We start from the raw sequence: 21,310 nt of genomic DNA, 5'->3' as shown, positions 1-21,310 counted from the left end.
TCTGTTTACATTTTGCAGTTCCTTTATTTTCCTATTCTAAGTTTCAACCTTGATCTCCAGTTTATTGATTGTTTCTTATAACATTATTTTCTTCTTCTGTGTCTTCTCATATACCTCTTATTTGCTTTTTCTGAGTTTTGTTTGTCTTATTTGAATTTTTTGACTTTGTTAATTATGGCAATTTCGAACTCTTCACAGTTCAGGAAGAGGAATTCTTCCATGGTTGAGTTACTGGATTTTGCTGTTTGATTTTTGTGTGTGTGGTGTATTGTTCCACTGACAGCTGGCTTGGCCATTTTTACTTTTCCTTCTCCCCATTGTCTGCTTTGGGTTTGCTCTGATGTAGTTGGGCCCTTTGTTGTGTATGAATCCTCCTCACCGGTTGTTGTGGGTGTTTTACCTGATGGTGGGTACAGTTACTGGGATCTTATTCCACCTGGGGTGATGCTACAGCCTCCCACAAAACTCTGCTGGGCCTTGTTCAAATGGCTGGTAGGGCTGGGTGATGTTGAGTCAAGAGGCTGAATTGTTGAGATTTCACCCTGCCCAGGAATGGTGGCACAGGGCATATTTCTGGTAGCCAGGAGGCCAGAGGATTCTGAAGATTTCTGATATAGTTGGAAGCTTTACGTTACGTGGTTGAGTGCTGAGTGGGATGCACTTTTTGGTAAAGCCCAGGTCCCATGGTGAATAACTAGGGCTTGCAAGGTGGTGACTCAGGCCTCTGTGGAGTCCCTAAGAGCTGGTGGCTGGGCCTGGAGTCAAGGAGGCTCACCTGGGTGTTGCAGTGGGTCCCTGAAATAGAGCAGGGCCCTGGTCTGCTGAGCACTGAGTTGTGAAATTTTATATCATGATCTGACAAACATCATAGTAATAGCTATTTTTAAAAGAATAATCAGTGAATGCCCGAACAGGCGCGTGAAATTATGATAAGGAGCAGGCTGTTTTCTTATTTCTGTGTCATCCCACAAAATATTGACTTTGAAGGGAGAAATAGTATTTTTGTGGTGAAGAAATAATCAAAATGACCATGTTGGGGGTCTGACATCATGTCCTTGATACAATGCCCTGAGAAAGACAGTGCATTATATTGTATTCCTGTCAGTATACCCTAATCTAATCACGGAAAACTCATCAAATTCAGGCTGTGGGACATTGTACAGCTGTCCTGCATTCTTCAAAACTCTCAATGGCATGAAAGACAAGGACAAGCTAAGGAAGGGTCAGGTGTAATGAGACAAAGATACAACTAGACGCACTGTGTAGTCCTGTATTGGACCAAAATTGTTTTTATAAGAAGGATATTGTTGAGACAGTCGGATCATGTATTATCTATAGGTCATTGCCTATTAATGTTTTATTATTAATGTATTAGTGTTTCTTTTTAATTTTGATAATTGTACTTTGATTATATTCTTACAAAACACACACTTAGTGGTGTCAGAACACCACATCTGCAGCTTTCCAATGTTTCTGAACATGTAGAAAAAAGCAAAAGTGGTTAAATGCTAATGGCAAATTTTCAAAGGGAGTTCTTTTACTATTTTGCATTTTTTCTGTGCATTATTTTTCTTTGTAACTTCTCATATACTTTTAAATGTCCAGTCTGAAATGAAAAAAACAATGTGCCCCAGGTGATTGTGATGTAGAGCTACTAGATTTCCCTCAGGAAAGTTCTTTGGTACCCATTCCTCTTGGGTCCCCTTATTGCTCCAAGTTGATTATCTGTGTGTGTGTATGTGTGTGTCTGTGCATCTGAATAGAGATGCCACTGTGAGGAGATACCCCATGAGCATTACCGCTCTGAGTAGTAGTGGGTGTCCATTTCCCCCATTTTTTACATGGCTGGCTCTGTTTGGGAACTGTATGTGATCCTCCTAGTGGTACTCCTATCTTTCTCCATGTCCAGGTAGAACTTCTGGATGGGTTCAGTGTGGTTTCTCCACATTTGGAAGTAGAAGGCTCATTTTACAGGCCAGATACTCTCACCTGGGTCTTCACTTTGATGTAGAAGAGTTGGATGTGGAATTGTGGATTTTTGTGTGTGTGTGTGTGTGTGTGTGTGTGTGTGTGTGTGTGTGTGTGTGTGTGTGAAGCTATTCTATTTTTATACAGTGGCTAATTGTCCATATCTTCATTGGTTAAATTTATTGCTTAACCCAGTTCATCTCTAGATGGCAGGTTAGTATAGATCCCAGTGAACCTACCTATTTCAGGATTATATACCTTGCAAACTTCTGTTTCACAGATGATCAAGGTCACAGATAGGTGACACCCCTCAGAGGAGTCTCTTTTCTCTAGATAAGTCAGTGAGCTTTCACAACTTCATCAGGCAGGATAGTAAGAGGTACTGAAAGAGTAAGCCTAAGCACACCAGCCCCGGGAGGTCCCCCACCTGCACAGCACCTTCTCAGGGAGCTTTTCAGTAAAAATCAGCTTTGCCTTCTTTTTAAGACAAGGAAAAGAAACAATAATTTCTTAATTAAAATATTATGAGGATTCATGAAAGAACTCACCTCTGCTCTGTGTCCTGTGGACAAGGCTGAAGTCAGGGTCTCTACATGACACAGCCTCTGTGTCAGGGGCTTCAGCTTAGGATCATTTCCTCAGTCCTTACCTCGGCAGTCAGCCTAGCCCTTATTTCCCATCCCAGAACTCCACCTTTTCCAATTTTCCTCCTTTTCACTGATTCAGAGTCTCTCTTAGTTCTTGTTCTGATTCATTCCTGAGCTCAGTTTCCGTCTTCTGATTCTTGCACATATTCTGGTCCTGCAGCTTTGTGACCGGCTGCCCATACCCTGTACAGCACCCTTCTCTGAGAGGGTCTGTGCTTGGCTTCATGTTCTGCCTGTGCTGTCTTGAAATTTCTAATAGTTTTCGAACAAAGACCCCCTCATTTCAACTTTGCAATGGGTCTTAAAAATTTCATAGCTAGTCCTGCATGCTCAGACTGGAGCAGGGAAGCTCCCGGGTGGTTGAAGGCAGCACTCTCACAGGCACCTGGAGGGACCTGGGTGGGCACCCTGAAATCAGCGCCACCACCTCCCACCAGCCCCCTGCTTCCTTGGCTCTGGTTAAGTAAGGTATGACCTCTGACCCTTGGCAGATGGCCCATATTGCTGTCACCCTGACCCAAAAGGTTTGGTTTCTGCAGATGCAATCACTTCCATTTTTGTAAAAGCCTCCCCCCACCCCCCAATCCCACAAGATTTACAGAGTAGCAGCTGCTGCTGTTCCTCTGCACACAGACAGCTGACTTGCCTGCTGATTGTGAACATCTCAGTAATCCAAGTGCTAATGGTATTTATTCAGTCCAGTCGGCTTAGCCCTGAACAAGGTTTATTCTCATTTATCTCGGCAGAGTCTAGCCTACGTCCTTAATATCCTTCTGTTGACTTTGAGTACACCAGTGCCCTTGAGGTCACTGAGCTGCTTGCAGACCACCGCCCTGTTAACTTGCAAATTCTCCACTGTCAGGACACCAGGACACCCACCTTCCTGCCAAGACTGATTTCCCCCACCCCTACTCCCTCCCCTACTCCTAGGCTTAGGCCAGATCTGTAGGCAGGAGAGGGTGAGACCTCTGGGCTGAATCAAGCTCTTGTTCTGACCTCTGGCCATGATCTTAGTCTCTCCATCCCGATGCACTGGCAAGCTAATTGTGGCAGTGTTCGTTGTTTTTAACAGAGGTGGTTTTGCAGTTGTGCCTCACAAGTGAGGAAATGAAGTGAGGTCATCAGTCATTATTCCCAGGATTCTCACCAAGTATTCCCTAAGCCTTGGCCCTTGCACCTCTGGGTCCTCTGGACCTCACTCTGAGCTGTTTCAGGCACTTCCTCCCTAGAAACATACAACCTTGAACATTTAGAGCTCAAGGCTAGGCTACTTAAGGAAGAGAAATGTTCTAAGAACATGTTGGTTTTTAATTCTCTGGGGCAAATGGCTTTAAAATACCTGATTGCTATTTGCGAATGCGTATCTTGTCGCCTGCTCTTCCCTGGCTGTGACTGTGTTTCTAGGCCCTGCCTGAGCATCCCTACAAGGCTTATTTTAGAGGGTAATATAATGGGATCCCCAAAGTGTTCACAGAGCCCCAAAGCCTGGGCTAGGGCCCAGAGTTAGTGTCCACAATTAAACTGGCCAGGAAAAAAGCCGGCCAGGTCTGAGCCCAGGCTGTTGAGGCTGCCCTCGGCCACAGGGCCATGCTGGGCCCCCAGTCCTGCTCTGCTTACCCGATGCAGATCACAGAGTGGGTGTTGCTGCCTTGTGAAAGTGACTTCTGCAAGTTATACAAGGCATCAGGCTTTTATTTTCTCTCTCTGCGCTAGCTTTCCTGTTGGACCTCTTTTGTGTCCGCCTCCCTTCACAGGATGGGGTGAGTCTCTCCTGCTGCTGTTGTGGCTGTAGGTGCTCCTGGCTATAGCAGTCTACCTGGTGGGGAAACTTAACTTTACCATGTCCTGACACCAGTGCAGATGATGGAAGGGCCCAGACTCACCTGAGGGCCCCTGCCTCAGGTGATCCACTGAAGCTTTGGTGGGGGTGGGGGGCTGTGTGCCATCCATGAGCCATAAGCCAGCCCCTATGAACTGGGGGTGGGGGGGCGCCAAACCACACGGGGTAGGAGAGGCAGCAGCATTTCCAGTGAAGGAAAGGAGTATCAGGGCAGGGAAGGACACGGGCAGGTACAGGCACACACCATGTAGCCAGAACTGACCTGCCTGGGGAAGGTGGGTTATGCCTTGTGCTCCTCGCCCATTCCCGGGGTTATTGTGCTGACACGGCCCCGTTCCCTGGCCCTCTCTGGTGTTTGTGTGCCCTGCAGGGACTTGTTTCTGACACTCCATGAGGCTACTTTGGGGGTAGGGGGGGTGGTCTGAGGAAAGGAGCAGGAGCAGCTTCTGTGCTGGGTAGTTCCTGCATTGTCTCCTTGGCACTGCGACCTGCGACTCCGCCTGCCCTGGTGTCAGCTTTTCCTCTCAGCCTCACTTCCCGTGACTCTCCAGGGCAGGACGGTATTCTTCCTGTCTGCACTCGCTCATGCTGTCCGAGTACCTGCCTCGCTCCTGTCCACAGGCCATCTCCCTCACCTGTGCGCCGAGCCTCTCCCCGCTCTCTTGTCCTTTCTTTGAGCCCACAGATCTTAGTCCGAGCCACCTGGTCTGGCCAAAGGGTACACAGTCATCACTGGTTCTCTCTTAAACTGGAAAGTCGAATTAGGTGGTGTAGATGCTCTCACATGTATGGATCCTGCTGTGTTAGGTGTTGAGTGGCAGAGAACCCACTGAGCTTCTCCTAGGATGATCTGACATGCACGCAGGTGTTTTTTTCTTTTAGAGAAGCTTCCTGGCCGTGGCTTGCTTCTAGATCCTTCTTAGAACAGAGTGTTGTCTGACGGTCTCTAAATCACATTGGGGCTCTCTTGGGCGAGAAGTACCAGGGAAACAGTATCTCTTACTGACTTTTTCATCTTACACTCAATAAGCTGGTTCTTTCTCTGGGGATCCCAGGATTTGCCTACACAGTGTGTGCCCTTCTCTTTGACCCTGGCAGTTTGCTTCTTATTTGTGCTCTGGTTCCGTTAGGGGTTTGGGTCTGCCTCCTTCCCCACCATTACTGGCATTGCTGACAGGGCTGAGTCTGGGAGGTGCCGGCCGGGGGGTTCCTTGGCCAGCTCAGGCCCGTCACGGTGGATGGCCCCTCTGTTCTGGGTCCGGCCTTGCCTTCAGGGTGCTGGGCGATTAGGTCAGCAACCCTGTAGACAAGGGTAGTCTCAAGTGCTGTCTTTGTGGGACTTGTCTGACTCTCTGCAGGACCCTGCAGACGGGGTTCCTTGGTGTTGCTTCCCTGAGATCCACGCGATGTCGGGCCTCGCAGCCCCCCTTGTTTGGGAGGCAGCATTTGATGTTTGTGTGAATTTTCCAGCGTGGTCGTCTTTTCTTAGACCCTGCCTGTCGCGGGTGAACGTTCCTCAGGCACATGATGGCAGAGACAGCCCTAATTAGCTCACGCTTTGATGAAGCAGCTGCCTTTCTCAAGTTGGGGAGTGGGGGAGCGGGCAGGGGCAGGGGAGAGAATGAGCTCCCAGGCCCCCTGCATCAACACCCACCTCCCTGTCTGGAGAGGAACTGTCGGTCCTCCTTCCCCAGAGACCCCAGCACAACCCAGCCTGTCTCCAGACTGACTGCTCAGCGGGGCACTGGGGCTGCAGGGGACTGCCACGCTACCTGCGCTTCCCTCTGCCTGAGAGGATGCAGGGACCAGTAGCTCCCATTTTACAGCAGGAAACCCCAACTCAGCATGTGTGAGCCTGCTCTGAACCTTGAAGGTGCGCAGAGGGGTGGACCATCATTCCATCACTCCCGCAGCCAGCTTTTCTGGGTGTTCTTGGCCGCTCTGCCAGCAGCAGTGTGCGCTCTCATTGCTTGCCTCCCCCTTTCTCGAAGTTTCCCCCCACCATGAGCCAGCTGCCTCTGATTTGTCATTACTCCCCTAGACTCTGCTTCACTCTCTAGACTGCCATGTGGATCTCCTTCCAAGACTGGAAGTTAGTAGGAAAAAGGCCTTCGTGGTCCAGCTAGTGGCCGTGATAAGACAGCTGGAGTCAGGCAGAGACCCGGTCACCTTTGTGGGCTCTGCTGATCGTGAGGCCACTGACTTCTGGCCTCACCCATCCGCTGGCTGCTTGCCTTCAGCTTTTCCTGTTCCTGCTGCCTTTCTTCTCTGAGGCTGTGTAAGTGAGCCAGTGAGGGAACCTTGACTTCCCTCAAGGGCCTAATTACAGATCCCTGGGTTTGGCACTCACTCTTTAATTGATCACTAGGTTGATCTTAGGAAGCCATGTTCCCTGCCTGAGGCCCTACATCCATGAAAAGGTGGAGCCAGGAGGACTGTGCATCCAGTGAGTGAACCTCATCACCCTCTCCTGCCCAGAGCGGGAGATGCTGGGGCAGCTAAGGGCGACTGTTGCACTGTGGCCTATCTGCTGGCTAGCACAAACTGGCTCTTCGTGTGTTTGTTCATTCATTTCCTGTCACCCGGACCCTATGGCATGGCGGGCTTTGTGCTGAGTGCTGAGAACATAGGGATGGAGAAAAATCACAGTAGCTGTTCAAACAGAGTGAAGAGTTGACGGGGTGGCAGCTGTGTTGGGGCTATTTTAGGATCTCAGGGATTCAGAGGCTCCTTGAATCTTGTTCTTCCCCTGCCTTCATCCTTCTAGCGTTCCCATGGCTATCTGCTTCCCGAGGAGGTAGAGGGCTGGGTCCCGGTGCCTGGCCTTGAGCTGCATGTGCTAACCGGCCTATTAGTAGCGGCCCTCCAGTGTGTGATGTATTTGGGGTCGGGAAAGAAGGAACACAAGACTGACTTGGGGGCTGAGGAGGAGAGAACTTCAACTATCACTTCCGGCATAGGAAGAATATTCAAATGGTGGGGGTTATTTCCCTTCTGGATCACCCCAGCTTTTGCTGCTGGGGAGTGGGAGACCTGGGAGCCCTTAGCTCTGTATCTATAGGCCCTTGTACTAGGTGTGTCTGCACAGACTGGTGTCTGCTCCCAGCTGTGTTCTAGCTTGTCTGGAGAGGGCCCTCCCTTTGTGCTTTGTTTGTCTCAGAGATGGCTGGGGTGGCGTCGGCTCTCTGGCCACCCAGTCGTAGGATGGGCACAAGGGAAGGCATCTGAGTTGGTAGTGGGTACAAAAACACACTTTCTTTTGCTTCTCCCCACAGCAACCCTAAGGTCCAGGTGGAGGCCATCGAGGGGGGAGCTCTGCAGAAGCTGCTGGTGATCCTGGCCACGGAGCAGCCTCTCACGGCAAAGAAGAAGGTGTGTCCCGCTGGCTCTTCCTGCCCAGCCCCCAGCACCACAGGGTAGACTGAAAGGAGAGGGAGCCTTTCCAGGCTGTGCATCTCACCTTGGGGACATGAATCATCTTCGCTGGGTAGCACAGGGGGGCGAGGTCCCACTCAACATGGTCCCAGCATGGCAGCAAGCCAAGAGCTCTGGAAGTCTGGGTTCAGCTCCAACAGTGCATCTTCCTCTGGGCCTCCATTTACCCGCTGGTTGATGTCAGAGCCATCTGACATCTCTGACTCTCCAAACTTGGGCTCTGCGTATAGTGCTCCTGAGGGGTGTGGAGTAGTTGGAATGTCACTGGCTGCCTTTCCTTGGTCATGGGTCAGGGCCAGCCTCGTATAGCCCCTCATCGTCACCTGTCTGAATCTGTGCCTCACCAGGTCCTGTTTGCACTGTGCTCCCTGCTGCGACACTTTCCCTATGCCCAGCAGCAATTTCTGAAGCTGGGGGGCCTGCAGGTCCTAAGGAGTCTGGCACAGGAGAAGGGCACAGAGGTGCTGGCCGTGCGTGTGGTCACCCTGCTGTATGACTTGGTCACTGAGAAGGTGAGTGCCCAGGCCTAGCCTTCACTTTGCTTTGTGGTGGCCTCTAGCTCTGTGTGGGCCCTCCCCTCCCTGATCTCGTCCTTCCATCTCAAATACCTGAGCACCAGAGCACATGAGCCAGCCCTGTGCTAGGCAGACAGTGATGCTGTGGGGCCTTGAGCCCAGGGTTTCTGAGCCATCAGGGACTTATCCTGTCAGAAGTGGCAGCTAAGGTGAAACCTGAGGACTAGCAGAGAGAGCAATGTGCCCACAGTGGGGTTGGTGTGGTGTGGTGGGAGGGTGGAAGTAACCAGGACAGCCCTTTGTGAGTAAAAGGTCATTTGGCAGAAGCTTAAGGTGTGTTGAGGAGCAGGTGGGATGGAGCAGCTGTGCCTGGGAGATGTCTCGGATCCAGAGACCCAGAGCAGGATGATGCTGAATCAAGATTCTAGAAACTGGGGATGTTTCCTTGGGAGCACTGTCTCTGGGCAGAGGGGCTCAGTGACTGCCCTCAGGAGCCCCAGGGACTCCAGTTGCTCGCCACCTGGGAGGAGGCTTGTGCTGGTTCCACTTCAGTCTTTGTGAGCCTAAAAAGTCTTAATTAAGGAGAGTAAATCCAGCCAGGCCTGGATTCTTAATTCAGCTGCTGTGGAGCATTGGCAGCGCCTCTCAACTGCCTCCCTCGGCCACACGCTCCCCAAACAGCTGACTGCAGATTGGTGGAGCAGAGCTGGGCAGCACCGCATGCTTGCCTGCCGGTGGAGGGGTTTGTGGGGGCTGCTGCAGGCTGAGAGGGGCAGCACCTTTTCCCTGCCCCTCCCAGGCCTTGGGTTGGGGGTCATACTTGTCTGTGGTCACTTTGCTGTCAGCTGTGTGCTTTTGTGTGTGTGCAGTAGCCGTCTCATTCTATCTCCATCTCCACCTGTCCCCTCTTACTTCCTCTCTTCCCTCACCCTTCTCTCTGCTCACCCCCACCTTCTGTCTCTCTCCCTCTGTCTATCCCCCCTCCCACCTTCTCCACATTGCAGAAAGCTAGTTTCTCAGAACAGCAGGCAGATATGCGCTGCTCATGTCCAATTAATAAGGCTCGGGCAGCTGAATTAAGAATCCCTTCCTTGGGAAAGGGGCAGCGAGCCTGGCTTGGCATTTCCCAGTAGAAACTGATCTCCCTCTGGTTTCTGGGTGTCTCTGCTGCCTCAGCCCTGGCTCTACTGTGACAGCTGCTCACTGCCAGAGAGTTACCAGGAGTGTTGCACGTTCACCAAGGTTGCCCTGGTCAGCTGGCTCTGGGTGCCACTTTTGAGGCTTTGGGGAGCCACTGGCATCTTTCTGCTAGTAGTCAGCCTTCCTCCTTCAGGAAGGGAGGGCAGTGGAGGAGTTTGAGCTCAAGAGCTTGAGGATAGACATCAGCCATCCCCTGTGCTTCAAGAGTTCTCTGTTCTTGTGGCTTCTCAGAAAGAGTGAAGAACTGGCAAAGTTAGGGTCAGGTCCGGGGATGCTATGGGCAGGTGAGTATGGTTGCAGCCTAGGCATTGTTGGCGTTAAGGAGGCAGCATTCAAGCCTCCCAGGCAGAATGGGGACCTGGCCTGAGACTCCCCTCGGCAGAGAAGGGAGCGGTGCCTGCGGTTGGGCACCCGCAGCCTCTGGTGCCTCCACGGTGGGGATCTGGCGCTGGCGCTGACAGTACTGAGTGGTGTCGGCCCTTCTTGCTGCTGTGCCAGTCTGAAGTCCCTGCCCTCCTTGCCTTTCCAGCAAAGTTTATCAGAGACTCACCCAGAGCACAGGCTGCAGAGGCTTATGATCAGGCCCTTAACCTCTTCGGGGGGTCAGGATGGTGCTGAGATCGGAGGTACGTCAGGGAACTGGAGTCGGTTAAATGGCTGCTGCACTGACTTGCGTGCAAGGCCCCAGCTGCCTTCTCCTGTGTGCGGCCTGTGAGCCCCATGGGGCTGAAGGAAGCGGATGCAGGCTCTTTGGCCAGCCATGTTCCTTGGGAGCTGACGCCCTCTGTGTTCTCTCTCCCTTCCCCCGCTCGGGTGACTGGCTGCGTGCACGGCAGATGTTTGCCGAGGAGGAGGCTGAGCTGACCCGGGACACGTCCCCAGAGAAGCTGCAGCAGTATCGCCAGGTGCACCTCCTGCCAGGCCTGCGGGAACAGGGCTGGTGTGAGATCACTGCCCGCCTCCTGGCCCTGCCTGAGCACGATGCTCGAGAAAAGGTGCTGCAGACGCTGGGCGCCCTTCTGGCCACCTGTCGCGACCGCTACCAGCAGGACCCCCAGCTGAGCAGGACGCTGGCCAGCCTGCAGGCTGAGTACCAGGCGCTGGCTGCCCTGGAGCTCCAAGATGGCGAGGACGAGGGCTACTTCCGGGAACTGCTGAGCTCCATCAACAGCTTGATGAGAGAGCTGAGATGAGGTTCTTCCCCAGCACCCAGCCTGGACTGGGGTGCGGCTAGTGAGGCTGGGGGGTGCCTGTTTGGCTGGGTTTAGCAGACACCAAGAGAAAGGAGGACTTCCCTAGTGGGGCATGGGCTCACCTGGGCAGTGCTGGCTTGGCATTAAATGGAAACACAAAGGCCGTTGTTTACTGTGTATCTGGGCACAGCCCTATGTCTGGGCCCCCCCCCCCCATTTCCCCTTGCAAGCTACTTGGGTGGGTTGTTGGGTGAAAGGCCCCTGACAGCCCCTGGTAACATGCTGGAAGCCAGGACAGGCATGTAACAGGGGCTGGATTCAGGAAACCCTGCCCGGGGCGCTGCACTTTCACACATAGTAATCGTGAAAGGGGGCTACCTCTGCACCAGTGCCTGGGCCTGCTGTGCCTGGACCCACGCCTGTCTCTGCTCCCGCTGGCCCTGAGGGGAGGTCTGGGATCAGCTCACTGCCCTCCCTGTGCTGAGCCCAAGCCGTAACTTGGATGCCATTGGCACAGGTGGGAGTCTGAGGGCGACCCCACGTGCAGGCAACTGCTGGCCCTGGTTGCCACCTGGGTCGAAGGACTCTGTGAAGTCTGCTGTACTATTCAGGCCCTGAGTGTCACTTCTGGGGCAGTGTTACCTCGCTAAAGCTGCTAGCAGGAGGTCAGGCCTGCCTGACCCACCTGACTGGACAGAGGTGCCGCCCTGTGTCCCTGGCCCTGTGTCTGTGAATCAGGCCAAGACAGGAGAGGCCTTGGAGGCAGGAGCAGCCGAGCCTGACAAGTCCTGGCCCCCACCCTGGAGAGGCTGAGCACCAGGCTGGGAACCTGCTGCAGTTGCCACGGCAACCCCAGCTCTGGGCTTTCCTGATTTGGATTCTGGTGCGCTTGTTTTTCAGCCTTTCCAGTGCACCAGAGGCTCCCTCCCGCTGCTCTGGAGCCCCTCCCATCCCCCACGGAGAAATCACCTCAGCCTGCCCTTGCATGGAGAAATTTCAGCTCCCCTGAGATAAAGGGAGGCTGAGGCCCCGAGAGACATGGAGCAAGTGGGCAGTTCCTTCCCTTTGCTCAGCTTTAGGCCCTCTCCTGTCTATCTCAGGCTACAGCCAGGAAGCCGGTAGACAGCTGGCAGAGTCCTCCCTGGAGGTTGAGGGGATCGGGAGCCTGTTGGATCAGGGTAGCAAACCCCAGGGTTCAGGAGCGAGCCCACCAAGTGTTGGGTACCACCTCAAAACATCTCATTTGCCGTGCAGAACATTTGATAGATGAGGAAATGTTGGATATCTTCAGAGAGGATAAATGACCTGCCTGGGGTCACACAGGTTGTGGGTGGCAGAGCTGGGATTTGTTGACAGACCATGTGCGGAAATCTGGAGTATGGGTCTTGGAGAAGGGGGTGTCTAACTTGACAGGCAATGGCGAAGGCCAGCGGAGATGCAGCACAGGGCACAGTGCAAAAGGTAGGTGTGGGGCGTCTGGCCTCAGTCAAGGTCAGCAGTCACCTTCAACATGGCGTCATACTCTGCATGTGGGTGAGACAGGGGAGGGGAGGTGTGGGGGCTCGGTTGCCCTGGCTCCTGCTGGGAGGGAGGAGGGCTTGGAGTTGGCAGGATCCAACTCAGGCCATAGCACTGATAGTGCTGAGATTTAGCCCCTGTCCTGGGCCTCCGACACTGGACACTGGAGAAAAGCAGCACTGCCTGGTTACAGGTCTTGGTTCCACCTCCTGAGTCATCATTGGTTATTGTTTGCAGGTGTATAAGGAGCCCTTCTTGGCTGCCCTTTTGGGGGTCATCCTGGGAATCCAAGGCAAGGAATGGAGCCTGGGCTCAATATTAGGAAGGGCGTGGTAAGGAAGGACCAGAACCACAGAGCCTGGGGTGATGGAACTTATGCCTGCAGGACCTGCGTGTGATATCCTTCTCCCACCCCTGGCACTTAGTGGGGCTGCAGGATCGGCAGACTGAGCTTGGTGGCCTAGACTGGGCACTGTGGCCAGCTCACCCTGCAGGCCTGTGGGTTGTTGGGCCCCTGCTCCTTGGCTGGGCCCGCTCTAACTCCCTGATCTGGGTTCCTACCCACCCTCCAGGTTGGTCTTATTACTTGACATGTTCACTCGCACTGTTTTTACTGAGCAGTTGGCCTGTCTTAGGCCCTGTAACTTACAGCTCAGTCTGGGAGCAGGATGGGTGATGCTACAGGGGGGGCCCTGACCTATCAGCGCTTGCCAAGCAGACACCTGAAGGATGCTTGAAGAACAAACAGTCCCAGAAAGAGAGGGAGTGGGGTTCATGAGCGGAAACTCCCAAGTTCAGTCTAGCTGAAGGAAGTGGTGGGGGCCAAGGTACGGCTACTAGGGTTTAGGGGATCATATTCTCCAGTGCCTTGTTAGCCTTAAGGGCAAGTCTTCATCTTGAGGGAGCTAGAAGCAAGGGTTCGGTTCTGGGCTGCTGCTCACTGATTCATTTACTCATTCACAAAAGAAATCTGATCTGGTTCACAACTGTTCTAGATTGTGAAATGGTAAATAGATTAGCAGCAGGGAGGAGCAGACATCCCAAATAAGTATATAATGCGATGCTGGACAGTGAAAGCTAAGCACTATGAAGAAAAACGAAGCATGATAGGAAATTGTTGGGAAGGTCCTGCTGTTGAGCCGAGTGTGTGTAGCAGGAAGTGAGATGGTAAGACACGTGGGAGCTCTGGGAACACGGAATCGTGTTGGGGCAGCAAGATGGAGTCAGTGGGAAGAGTGAGCAGCCAGGGGAGGACACATCTTGGCTGATGCGGGAGTAATGTGACTTTCCCATTGTGATGGGAGCATTGGAAGAAGACAGACCCCATGCCACTGACATTTTACAGGATCCCTCTTGTTACTATGGTAAGATCAGAGGACATAGGAGCAAGGGTGGAAACTGGACCCCAGCATGGATTCTGGGGCACATTGGTGCCTGAGCCTGGTGCTTCCTCCTTCCTACATTGCAAAGGAAGAATCAAGGATGAAGCCATACTTGGAACATGGGCACATAGTCTGTGGAAGCCACGTGGCATGTGGGCAATGGCCTGCTTGTTCAAGCAGAGATTGAAACTTTGAGGTAAGTGTTGTTTCGGACATGGTTCTATTGAGCAGCAGTTGGACATCGAAGGGGTGATGTTGAATAGGGAGCTGGAGGTGGGTGGGGTCATCCGAAGAGAGACCCTTGGGTGTGGTGTGCGCAGAGCCAGCTGGGAGCCACTGCAGCCCGGGGGCTAGGAACATGGAGAGTCAGTAAGTCTGTGAAGCCATTACTAAAAATTAGATTACTTAAAGTTAGAATTAAATAACTTTAAGAAAGCAAAGTTATTTTAAAAAATGAAAAAGGGCAAATTAAATCCCAAGAAACTTAAAAAGGGAAAAAGAAAAACTAGAGAAACCAGTGGAAAGAAAGTGCGGTTTTTTAAAAGAAAACACCAATGAGACCAATGTCAGGAATTAGAGACGAGGTACTACCATAGACCCTTCGAACACTGAAAGGATAATAATGGCCACAAACAAGTGAAGGGCTGTTCTTTTGACAACTTAGAAGAAATGTTGGTCCATTTCCTTAAAAAGTATGGCCAACAAAAATCATACACCAAACATCAGACTTAACGATCAAAGACTCCATGGATCAATAGGGAGCTGAGAAACATACTCTCACAAATAATAGTTAATTGATTTTTGACGAAGGTGCAAAGACACTGCAGTGGAGGAAGGATTGTTTTTTCAGTAATTAGTGCTGCAGCCAGTGGGGAGCCACATTGTAAAATATGAACCTTGACCTATAACTGACATCTTATACAAAATTTAATTCAAGTCACCCATAAAGCTAAAAGAAACAGTCCTTCTTGTAGAAATAGAATAAAAATATTTATGATCTTGAGTCTATGTAAAGTTCCTAGATGCAAAACTAGACACAATTTATAAATAATTGATGAGTTGGACTTTATCCAAATTGAAGATTTGCTGTATAGGTGAAATTGCTAGGAAGATAACAACCTGCATCCAATATCTGACAAAGGCTTTGTATCCAGAATATATAAAGAATCCTTAAAATTCATCAATAAAAAAACCCCCTAATTTAAAAAGCAGGCAAAAGATTGAAAATACAAAGAGGATAGACAAGCATATGAAAAGATACTCCATATCATGAGTTGTTAGGAAATGTAAACTAAAACCACCAAAAGGCACCGTGAGACACCTATTCAAGTAACTAAAAAATGTAATAATGTAAACTGAAAACCTGGGGAGACCACGTACTGGTGAGAAGGTAGAACAAGGGGCCTTCTCTCGCGTTGCTGGGAATGAGAGTCACAGCAGCAGAGAACTCCAGATTCCGATAGTCCACATGTAACTTAACCCTGCAGGAGATCAGCCTCTCTCTCAGGTGTTTCCCAACAGTAACAGAAGTCTGGGTTCACACAGAAACGTACAGGTGCTCCTGGATCAGTTTTATGTGCCACAACTAGAGCCTTTGGTCTGGGGGCGGGAAGAGACTGGCACAGCCTCACTCTGGAAAACTGCCGAGCGGTGCAGGAGCGAGCTCTCGCTGCACACTGCGACGTGCGCGTCCCAAGGGCCTCATGGCCAAGAGGCCAGCTGCATGCTGTTGCTCGTTTCTCTTTCTGGAAAGGCAGAACTACAGGATTAGGAGTTTTGACAGACTTAAAGAGTAGGAGATGCCTCCTCTCCATTGGAGACTTGGGGGTTTGGGTGTGGCTGAAATGGTTGTGTCTGGATTGCGATGGTGGTTACACCACTCTATCCAAATTCATAAAATTAGACACCAAAAAGCAAGTTTTACTGTGCGAATTCAAAACTAAAATGTTTAAAATACTCCAAACCAGTCCTTTCACTGTCATCGGTGCTCTTGAGTTCACCCACCTCCTCCACATCAGGCGGGGGCACGTTCCTCCCCAGCTCCTACCCCCGCCCCCTGCCCACCTGCGCCTCCAGGACGTGCCACTGACAGTACCTCGACGTGGCAGGAGGACGTTCCCGGTAGAAATTGGAGAATGCCATATATTAAGACTATTTATTGTTTTGGTGATGATTTAGAGGGATGAAGAGAACGCTCATACCAATAAGTGTTTCATGTTAGCACAAAGTCAACTAAATCGTCTGTTGATCCAGCAAAGAAGTCATTCATGGACAAATGAAATTCCAAAGTGCTTCTGTTGCGTTGCTTTTGTAGGCTGGCTGTGGATGCAGTATCTCAGCCAAAGAAGTGAAGGCCTTCAGGGAAAATCGGTGGACTGTGTGGAGTTTGCAGTAAAGAGAATTGCACATCTTACTATTATTTGTGGACTTTGTGTTACAATTTATTTACTGGAGTAAGAAATAGTGAATGCATGTATCCAGGCAGTCAGACTTACGGTTGGCCAACTTAGTGTTTTGACTAATGATGCTCTAAAAGTTACTAGCATTCAGAAGAAACCACACTTTGAATGTTGATCTTTTCCAGCCTCGTCACACGTGGTGCATAAGGACAGTAGTGCTGTCAGCGGATGACAGGACAGGATGGTGACGACAGGACAGGATGGTGACGTGGTAAGGCTCGAGCTGCCCCGCAGTTGTGCAGATAAAGCAGCAACCATGTTGCCAGGGCTTGTGGATATTCTGGTTTGTGATACTATGTTGGGGAGACTTTTTTTATGCATGTAACAACTGGGGTATAGGCCAGGTATGCAGAGGTGGGGGAGGGTAAAAGGATTCACCAGAGACAAGCATGGGGAGCAAAACAGGCAGATGGACTGAAAAACACTGGTGAGGGGAGCAGCAGACAGGTCAGGAAGTCTGCTGCACCAAGTGGGTCACCTCCTTAGCCGCGGATCGAACTCGTGCTGCAGTGGGTGTGGATAGTTTCACAGTGTTATGCTTTAGCCGGTTGTGCCACCAGGGAGGACACCTGTGCTGGAGAGACTTAAACCTCAACTATAAACCAGGCTTTGTGTTAGATGAATTGGCCCAAATGTAGGCTAATGTGAGTGTTCTGAGCACATTTATGGTAGGCCAGGCAGAGATAAGATGTGCAGTAGATGGGGTGTATTGAATGCATTTTTGACTTAATACCATTTTCAGTTTATACCAGTTTTATCAGAGTATAACCTCTTTGTAAGTCAAACATCTGTGTATATTTGTACCTGAGCCTCCCTAGCCCAGTCTGGTTGCTAGGTATTTAGCCTTGACCTCCAACTAGGAATCTTATCAGTGAAGGGGAGAAGCCTGAGGCGAGGACCTGTAACTCAACATAAGCTGTCCAGATTAACTGGTAGAAGAGGAGCAGGACTCAGTGGAGGGTGTGGGCCAGGAACTGGAGAAGGCAAGATGAGGTAGAACAGTGTAAGGTCAGAGAGAAGACAGAGACCACATCCCACATTTAGGACCTTGGCGTTCTCTGAGGGGAGATAAACAGGACGGTTTGAGCTGAGGGCTGTGATTAGACTTGTTCTGAAGCAATGGTTAGTGCCTGGGGAACTAACACAGTGGTATTAGTGCAGTGGTGTGTAGGGGGAAATGAATGTTCCAAGCAGCCTGGGGAACGTTCAGAGCGCTGGGGGAAGTCTACCTCCTCTTGTTCGCTCTACCGGGGTGGTGTTTGTGGCCAGCAAAGCACAGTGACGGCTTATCACTTTCAAGACTAAAAGACAATGGCTTCTATCTGGTTGCTTTTGTCTTAGACCCTTCACTTTGGGGGAAATCGGTGACCCTATTCTGAACTGTGGTGCAGGACAGGGAGTGTGGCACGGACGCTTCTGCCACCAACCAGGTGAGGGGGCTCAGAAGCAGCTCCTCAGCCCACCCAGCCTCCTGAGAGACCCCAGACAACCTTCCAGCTCAGCTGCTCCTGGATTCCTGACCTTCAGAAACTGAGGTAATGTTTGTTTTTAGTGGCTAAGTTTTGGAGCAGTTTGTCACACAGAAATTCTTTGAGGTGCTGGCTTAGCTGATAGTAGGCAGAAAGGGTAAGTAGGGGCACCCTGAGACATGTAGGGTTCCAGAGGGAAGCTGACAGGTGCACAGTACTTGGAGTCTGGGTCACTCGTATGCAAGGTTGGGAAGGTGACCCCTACGGGAATGTGAGCAGACCGGAATAGACAGAACAGAGGTCAGCGCGAACCGCCAGCCACGTGGCTTTTCAGGGAATTTTGCTAAAGGTGGTGCTGCAACCCAGAAGGGGCTGGGCTCATCTTTGCAGAGTTGTCAGGACGCCTCCAGGGTTTTCACCTGCCCATGAAGGTGGCAGGGGAGCTGGCCCGCGCAGTCTTGTTCCTGGGAAGCAGTGCAGATGCTGCAAAGAAAATGTCTTGGACCTCTTAGATTTGGTTTCATATTGGACTTTATTGGGAAAAGTTAGTGTAAAAAACATTCAAATTCATAAGATTTAAATAAGACAGTAATATTATACCTTGCAGCTATAATCACTATAGTAATCACAAATAAGGTAAAAACTCTAAATTATTGCCTAAGCAAACACTACTCTGTCAGGCCTCTGTTGCAAGCCTAAGGCAGAAAACCTTGCAATTATTAGAACTGAGCCCAATGATGAATCTGCATTCGAAGCTGAAGAAAGGGGGGAAAAGCATGTTCTGATTACAGCGTCACAACATTCTAGCCCGGAAAAAAGCGATTTTATTAATGTCCTGCAGCAGAGTACATTAGTAACGATGTAGTAAAATTCTCATTTCATGTCATAGAGTAATCAAGTTTCTTCATGATACTTATATTTCACACAGTTTTTGTGTGGTCTGTCCCTCTTAGTGAACATTCATTTTGCAGGGACAGTCTCCTAAGACGTCCAGCTGATCACTCTGGGTCGTCTTTGGTCACTAAACACCTGGGCTGGTGTAAGTGGCCAGCCGAAGGTGAGCCTGATTCTTGTCTCTCAAACCCTAAAGCCACCACTAAGAAAAGGCATTGCAACTTGGCCAAGGGTGTTAACAAGTTAGTGTGGGATTGTCTTTGGTTATAGGATTCTTAAGCTTATAAAAAATATATAGCTAGAAATAATGCTCCTGAATTTTAAGTGTGTGTGTGACTGACTAAAACACAAGTATGCCTTCATAAAATTCACCACCTGGCCAGGATTAAAAACTGCCTATTTCCCCGTGGAATCTACTATCAGTGTTCTGTTTAGCGAATACATTTGAGCAAAGAGCAGTGACTGATCTTTAGGAACCTGGGGGGTAAGGGCAGCATTAGATACTGTCCATGGCTTTGAACTCACTGAGGGCCTGCACGGGGCTCACGTGCTTCTTCTGAGATGCCCGCTTAATCTTGGTCTGTGTCTCATCCTGTTTCTCTCGCTTCACCAAGGGTTTTTTCTCAGGTGCCTTCATCTTCCATGACACAGCGGGGAGGTTGAGAGAAGCCATACCCTGAGACTTCTGGTATTTTGTGGAGGCCACGTAGGACGCCTTCACTGTCTGCACCACGGCATTCATCAAGTTCTTGGCAGCCTGGATCAGGGACATGGCACTGTCCACCTACGAGGCACAGACAGGGTGGTGAGTAACAGAGGCCCAAGTCTGCAGGAGGGTTCCTAGCTTCAGGCTGTTGTTGTGTCCTCCCTCCTGGACAGGCAGAGCAGCAGCCCCACTACTGATCAGCTCTCAGTGGGCTTGCTGCTTAACCTAGATAACCTGAAAACATCTGTGTTCCAGATCTTTGAAGAAAAGGGAACATTAAAAGAAACGCTAAGGCACTAGTCACCTTGCCTGCCCGCACCTGTCAACGAGTGGGAGGCGGCGCTGCCTCTTCCTGAGTGACCACAGAGCTCTGACAACAAGCACCATTAACCAGAGGAGAGGTGTCGAATTGGCGATGTAAACACAAACACCATGGCTTTGACCAGGAAACCCCCTCATTTAGATATTTCAGGCATTGGTTATAGCAGGTGACAAGTCCCAGCAGCATGCTCGACTACAATTTGTCTGAATGGACCTTGCGCTGGATCAGCAGAGGCCACAGGGAATCCGTGGAACCCAGGATGAGATGTCCTGCTACCGTGACATGGTTAAACAGAGACTGCTCTGACGGTGTGAAGCCTAGCTATGCTGTCTTTCAATTTTTTAACAGGCTCCGCTCTTCTCTGGGAGAAGAAGAAAAGCAGGAAGATAAAATACTTTTTCCCAGCGAGAGGCCAGCCTTATCACGGCTCCCAGCCGCCGCCACAGAGCCAGGCTAAACAGAGCTGCAGCCCAGCAGGGAATGGCCGGCAGGCATCCCTTGGCCTCCAAGCTGGATCTCAGGTTTTTTCACAGCATCCTTTCCCTGGTCAGCGGAGGTAAGGTGGTAGGCTACTTTTATTCAGGACATCTGGCAACCTGTTCCCACTATCCATCTCTTTTTGCAGGTAAAACTTACCCCAGAGACGACGAGTTCCCCGCCAAGGTTCTGCACCTCAGCCTTGACTTTGCTACAGATGTTGAGCTGGTGGCAGTAGAGGGCGATGCGCTGCAGGTAAGCCAGCAGGTCCTGCTTGCAGGCTGAGTCTGGACACTGATGGGAGAAAAAGGCTTAGCACCCAACACTCAGGCCAGGCCCAGCCCACCCCTCGCCCCCATGCCCTCTGTCAAAGGCTCAGAAGAAGTTGCAGTGTCCATTTCCTGGGGCAGTCACAGTTAAGTAAGAGTCAGGTTGTGGAGGAAAATCATGAGTGTGTTGTGCTAGGTAATAACCATGTGTACTGTACACAGTGGATGGGTGGAGGCTGAGTGAGTATGCAAACAAGGAAAAGAGCCCCTGCAGCCCACATGTCTTGCTCAGTCACAGGGAACCTTACAGGCAGCTGCCACCCAAGTTCTGTCCTATGGCAAAACTCAGAGCCCATTCACAAGGCTTTACCTGTAGACGAAACCACCTCTGAGGTGTTGACGGCAAACATTTCTCCTTGTAAGGCTGGTGCAGTGGCAAGGGGTTATAAAATAAAGCCCTGCAGACCAAACTGCATAGTCTTAAGAAGTTATTGAAAAGCAGGGCAGAGCGGCGGGAGGGAAGAATGGCAGCCAGCAGGGAACACAGCAGCCAAGGTCGGCACTGCAGAGGTGTGGGCTGAGCTGGTGGCACAGAGGAAGATGCTGGGCAGTAGCCAGATAGATTTGGCCAGTGGAAGCATCAGGCTTAGCGCAGGATTACATGAAAGAGGAATCAGGGATGACTTCTGAATCTTGGCTTGAGGAATGAGACTGCTGCTACCCATGCAGGCTACGAGGTGGCAGCGTCAGTGGAAGGGTGGGCAGGCTAGTAACTACAGAGAGAAACTTAGAAAAACAAGCAAGACATGGTGCATCAAGGGACGAAGGTTGAGAACCCACAGCATAGACTCAGGATCCCAACTGGGCTTCCAGAACACTAGCCCAATAGGCTCCTGAGTCTGGTATGAAATAAATCCACTAGAGTCGTCTCCACTCCACCTGGCCTCCACATGTTAGAACTTCAGGATCCAGATCCTGCCCAGAGACGTAATAAGTACACAGTAGAGAATGGTTCT

At 50.9% G+C, this 21,310-nt stretch overlaps 2 protein-coding genes across 8 annotated transcripts in view; one reads left to right on the top strand and one right to left on the bottom strand.

Annotated features, from left to right (window-relative positions):
* SIL1 (SIL1 nucleotide exchange factor) overlaps positions 1–10,959 on the top strand; it is a 270,953-nt gene extending 259,994 nt beyond the window's left edge. For all 4 annotated transcript variants that reach the window (XM_012727887.1, XM_012727884.1, XM_012727885.1 and 1 more), the window contains exons 8-10: positions 7,731–7,827; positions 8,238–8,402; positions 10,442–10,959. In XM_012727887.1, the coding sequence (XP_012583341.1) occupies positions 7,731–7,827; positions 8,238–8,402; positions 10,442–10,798 (619 nt within the window). In that variant the 3' untranslated portion in view covers positions 10,799–10,959. The remainder of the gene's footprint in view (positions 1–7,730; positions 7,828–8,237; positions 8,403–10,441) is intronic.
* A 7,186-nt stretch (positions 10,960–18,145) lies between these two features.
* Positions 18,146–21,310, bottom strand: part of CTNNA1 (catenin (cadherin-associated protein), alpha 1, 102kDa) — a 305,980-nt gene continuing 302,815 nt past the window's right edge. For all 4 annotated transcript variants that reach the window (XM_004686781.2, XM_012727837.1, XM_012727839.1 and 1 more), the window contains 2 exons: positions 20,185–20,319; positions 18,146–19,304 (listed from right to left, as the gene is read on the bottom strand). In XM_004686781.2, the coding sequence (XP_004686838.2) occupies positions 19,017–19,304; positions 20,185–20,319 (423 nt within the window). In that variant the 3' untranslated portion in view covers positions 18,146–19,016. The remainder of the gene's footprint in view (positions 19,305–20,184; positions 20,320–21,310) is intronic.

The sequence above is a fragment of the Condylura cristata genome, unplaced genomic scaffold (genome assembly GCF_000260355.1).
Source record: "Condylura cristata isolate star-nosed mole 26May11 unplaced genomic scaffold, ConCri1.0 scaffold00021, whole genome shotgun sequence".
NCBI classification, from domain to species: Eukaryota; Metazoa; Chordata; class Mammalia; order Eulipotyphla; family Talpidae; genus Condylura; species Condylura cristata.
The sequence above is the reverse complement of the archived record's forward strand: the minus strand, read 5'-3'. Positions and strand labels throughout refer to the sequence as shown.